A 5,000-nucleotide genomic window follows, 5' to 3' on the forward strand; every position below is an offset into this window, starting at 1 on the left:
TATATATATATACACACACACACACGCATAAAACACATATATACGCGCGCACACACACACAAACGCTATACTATCAACGAGGATTTGCTGTTAAATGTAGTGTTTTGAACAAAAAAAATAAAAAAAGAAAGGCGAATTGAAGGAAAAAATTACAGGTCAGGGTAAAATAAAAAAAAATGAAAGTGTATAAAAATCGAACGCGCAAAATCGATTGCAATAAAATAGATATAATAAATATAAGATACCTTGTATGTTCTGATGTTGTATATAGCATAACAGTTGCAACATATAATTTTCCGGTCGGTAAATATTCGCGACGAGAAGTTGTCAAATATGTTTAAAATAAAATTAATTTTTGAAGGAAAGCTCTGGGTTTTTTGTGAAAACGAAATAAATAATGAAGCAATGCAACAGTTTAAATTTATCCAAAGATCGGTATTTCGTGTGTTTGTCGAATAATTATTATATTTATACTGTATAACGATACAGTTTAATTTGCAAACACTTTTTCGAACTTGCTTCGAAAGCTGTACGTTTTTAGAGTGGGAAAAAATCAAGTGGTACCATCCTATATATAGTTGTATGTGTGTGTATATACTATATACATATATATATATATATGTGTATGATATATGTATCTGGCTAAGAGAGGAGTAGCAACTTGTCGGATGTTATGTATCTAAGATGTGTTTTCCGTAAAATGGAGAGGTACAAGATCAAAGCGGATAAAATAGCCTTTTCTGTAACAAAAGAAATGAAATATTAATGCTACAGAGTTGAGCTCACGTTTTTGTATGAATTAGTGAGATTAAGAGAGGGCAGGAGGAAGAAAGCCGGGAGGGATAGTGGGAAAGAGAGCAGCAGGTAAGAGTAGGAGAGAGGAGAGAGGTAGTGAGAGAGAGGGAGAGAGTGTGTGAGATGGACAGTGGTGGTGGTGGTGGGAGGTGCAGTTAAAGCGAACGTCAGCGAAAGAGTATACACACGTGTGCACACTCACAAATGTGAGTATGTATGTGTGTGCGTGTGTATCTCTCTCTCTATATATATGTTTAATTCTGTCTATCTGTGTGTCTGTATACGTGCGCGCGTGTGTGTGTGTGTGATACAGGAGAATGTAAGCAAGAAGCAGTAAAAGAGAGAGAGAGTGTGTGTGTGTGTGTGTGAGTGTGTGTGTGTGTGTGTGTGTGTATAATGAAACAGTTCGAGTGTGATAGAGAAACTATTATTCCCGCCACCTTTTTCTTATCTCTCCCTCCCCCTCTTTCCTCCTCTCTCTCTCCATTTCTATCTCTCGTACGCCTCTCTCTGTTCGGCTTTCGCGCCGCCTCTTCCTGCTCCTCTTCTTCTTCCCCTCTCACTCTGCCTTTTGTATACATCAACATACTTTTAATAGTTATGATAAAAGCCATGGCAGCTGAGTTTCTTCTCCACGTTGCTCTTCTCTCTCCTCTTTCTAACACACACACGCGCGCACGAACACATATGCACATGCACTCGCGTGCGCGCGCACACACACACACACACACACACGTACACATACTTTTCCATTTGCCCCTCTCGATCACTACAACCACCACCACCACCATAACCACCACCACCATAACCACCACCACCACCACCACTACCAAAACTCCACCACCACCGCTGCTATCACTACCACCACCACAGCCACCGTTGCCTCTACCATCAGTTACGCTGTTAAGTATTATAGTCATTAATTAAAATCGTTATTAGAATTGTTAATGTGGCAACAAAGACGGAGAAAATAAAACTAAAACAAAAAAAAAAAAAGATTACATTATTAAAAGTAAAAAAAAATGAAGACAAAAACGAGACCTGATAAAATTATTGATCAGTTGATCAATAAAAAGGTAGTTTATGAAACTGGTTAAGTAATACAAGTTAATTTCACGATTTGTGATGTATTCATCAGTCCCTCACTACTTCATGTGTTTTGAAGAAAAACCTGTCACCGAAACGTTATGATTCACTTCACGCGACGTACGAAGGAGTTTCTTCAATTAAATGGGAAAACTTTTATTTTTAATATCAGACACGAAATGCAAGTGAAGAAGAACTTATAGAGTTGCATCTGCACTGAAAGAAATGAATCGAGGGCTCCATGTCACCTTGAGCAAATGTCTTCTACTACGCCTCCCTCCCCAGTCAACCAATGCTTTGTGAATGAATTTGGTAGACGGAAACAGTGTGGAATATATATATATATATATATATATATATATATTGGAATAAAGAGCTATACCAGACCACGAACAGGATGTCACTGTGCTGTCCCCACTGTGCCGACTGCTTCATCTCGGGCAAGGACGATGTACTGCAATAGCTTGGGTTTCAAGGGCCCACAGCTGTTTAACTGTCTGCCGAAGCATCTGAGGATTTTTCAAGCGTGAACTTGACCTCTGGCTCACCGAGATCCCGGATGAGCCAATATCTAGGCAAGAAACTCAAAAGAGGGCAGTAACGTCGAACTCCATCCTTCACCAAAAGCCGCTCCGACAAAGGTGGAAAGCGGAAAGATGATCACAATGGTGGTGCTCCAGCATGGCCACAGTCATTGGACTGAAGCATATAAAAGAATAAAAGAATACACACACACACACACACACATACACATACTTTTCCATTTGTCCCTCTCGAATCGAATTGATTACCTCATAATTGTGTGCTTGACTCTCTAACTACTGAGCCATGCGCTTTCACTCACCATATAGTCAACAGGTTTTTTAATTATTTCTTAATTTTTCCCAAATCTAACCTGAAATGGTTTCTTGAAGCTCGAGGTTTTTTTCAAATAATTTCTTTTACGTGAAGTCTGCTTTTACCCTACCAGGGACCAAGTAAGTACCAGTTATATTCTGGAGTTCATACAATTGATTGTACACGTTCCGTAAATTTAGACACGTTTTATTGCTGTAAATGGGAAAAATCGATCAATCGTCCAACAAAATACCTTTTTATTCATTTTTTTCTCTTTTTCTTTCTCTTTTTTTGTTTGTTTGTTTGTTTCTTATCTATCAATCTAACTTTACGAACCGTGTTCAAATCCGACTGAGGTCGATTTTTGTCCTTCATCCTTCCGGGATCGATAAAATTTATTACCACTCACTAATAAGATCCGATCGATATTAATCATCGTTAGTAAAACCTTATTCCCTGCTTTCTTTCTTTCTCCCTTCCTTCCTTCCTCCCTTTCTTTCTTTCTTTCTTTCTTTCTTTCTTTCTTTCTTTCTTTCACTCCCTCTATTCCTCTTCCAAACTGAATGCCACTACACTGGTCTTACCACCACCACCGTTACCACTACCATCTCCACCGCCTCCATCGCAACCACTTCCAGAAATAGTAGCTAAATCTCCTTCAGCTCTAAGCATTGCATCTTAAAAAATTTTTTAAAAACCCCAAAACAAAACAAAAAACAAGGGACAAATCGCTTAGTATTGTTCTAAATACACAGCTTGGAAAAAAAAAACGGGATGATCACAGTTAGAACGCCTTTGATTACAAGCTTATTCCATCAGGGTTGACTTGGAATTAAGAAAAACCACTTTCATAATTACCAACAGGACCACCACCACCACCACCACCACCGCTACATATAAATAAACAGCACCCACCTACCCTTTTGTTTTCCTTACTCCACTCCTCCCCTCCACTCCTCCACTCCACCTCCACTCCACCGCCACTCCTCCTCCTCCACTCCTCCTCCTCCTCCCTCTCTTCCACTCAACTTTCCGTCACATATCCTAACCTCTTTAACTATTTTTTCCCCTCACACCGCTACTATCACTCACTACCTCACACTCTCATTCATTTTCTCAATTGAGTTGCAACTGCTGCTGATGTCAGCTTTACACGCTTCGGAATTGACCAATGAAAATCGCTGTTCAGCGTGTATAATCTGCTCACACTATATGGCGTGATCCTTTTTTGTTGCTTTTACTATAATCGCGAGACATTTATTTCAACGACACACCTACCTCTGTCTATTACACGCTTTTGTGTAGTTAACTCTGTCAACACTGGTTGGTGTTGTTTATTAGCGATGGGGACAACGAACAAAGGCGTTTCGTACTTGTGACTATCAGAGCTTTGTTTAAAAGGGAGACAGCTTATTACGGTGCGTTTAGAGAGCGCCAAGAATGTGACCTGTGGAATATCTGACAGATCCTTCCTTAATCCTCTCTACAAAAGGCACAAGGCCTGTAATTTTGGGGGAGAGGGATAATCGATAACATCGACCCCAACTGTTCGATCATCGAGTTGACCTCGGCGAAATTTGAACTCTGTATAAAGAAACTAAAATAATAATTCTTTCTCCTGGAAACACAAAGCCTTAAATTTTGGAGAAGAGATTAAGTCGATTAGATCGACCCCAGTGTGTGACTGGTACTTATTTAAACGACCCCAAAAGGATGAAAAGCAAAGTCGACCTCGGCAGAATTTGAACTCAGAATGTAGCGGCAGACGAAATACCGCTAAGCATTTTGCCCGGCGTGCTAATGACTCTACCGCCTTGATGATGATGATAATAATAATCCTTTCTACTAAAGGCACAAGGCCTGAAACTTGAGGGGAGAAGACTAGTCGATTACATCGACCCCAGTGCTTCACTGGTACTTAATTTATCGACCCCGAAGAATGAAAGACTAAGCCGCCGCAAAGGATGAGGTGAAAGAAATGGCGATTCGGTAAAAAGAAACCAGGCTTAATGAAAGAAAAATAAGTACTCGAGTCGATTCATTCGACAAAAGAATTCTTCAAAGCAGTGACCCAGCATGGCCGCAGTCTAGTCTAGTGACTGGAGACAAGAAGACGGTTATAAAATGGGTGCAACAGACAATGTCTTAACGGGGCGTTAAAAATGTTCATGTTAAAACGAATAAATGCCACGTTTCCCTTGCTGATCAAGCTGACTTTTGTGTGAATGTTCTTGTTGTTTAGCTACATATCAGTCCTGATCGAGCAGAACCATGATCAAAAG

At 40.0% G+C, this 5,000-nt stretch overlaps 2 protein-coding genes across 7 annotated transcripts in view; one reads left to right on the forward strand and one right to left on the reverse strand.

Annotated features, from left to right (window-relative positions):
* Positions 1-5,000, forward strand: part of LOC106876234 (tetratricopeptide repeat protein 38) — a 169,436-nt gene that overhangs the window by 28,008 nt on the left and 136,428 nt on the right. The gene's annotated exons all lie outside the window — the stretch shown is intronic.
* LOC106883157 (uncharacterized) overlaps positions 1-5,000 on the reverse strand; it is a 34,679-nt gene that overhangs the window by 7,716 nt on the left and 21,963 nt on the right. Inside the window, exon 1 of one of the 5 annotated variants that reach the window (XM_014934074.3) lies at positions 246-1,254. The exons of the other annotated variants lie outside the window; for them this stretch is intronic. Coding sequence (XP_014789560.1) covers positions 246-288 — 43 coding nt within the window. The 5' untranslated portion in view covers positions 289-1,254. Of the gene's footprint in view, positions 1-245; positions 1,255-5,000 lie in introns of those variants that run through there. 5 annotated transcript variants of the gene reach the window in all.

Source organism: Octopus bimaculoides, chromosome 25 (genome assembly GCF_046866305.1).
Source record: "Octopus bimaculoides isolate indiv1 chromosome 25, ASM4686630v1, whole genome shotgun sequence".
In the NCBI taxonomy this organism is placed as follows: Eukaryota; Metazoa; Mollusca; class Cephalopoda; order Octopoda; family Octopodidae; genus Octopus; species Octopus bimaculoides.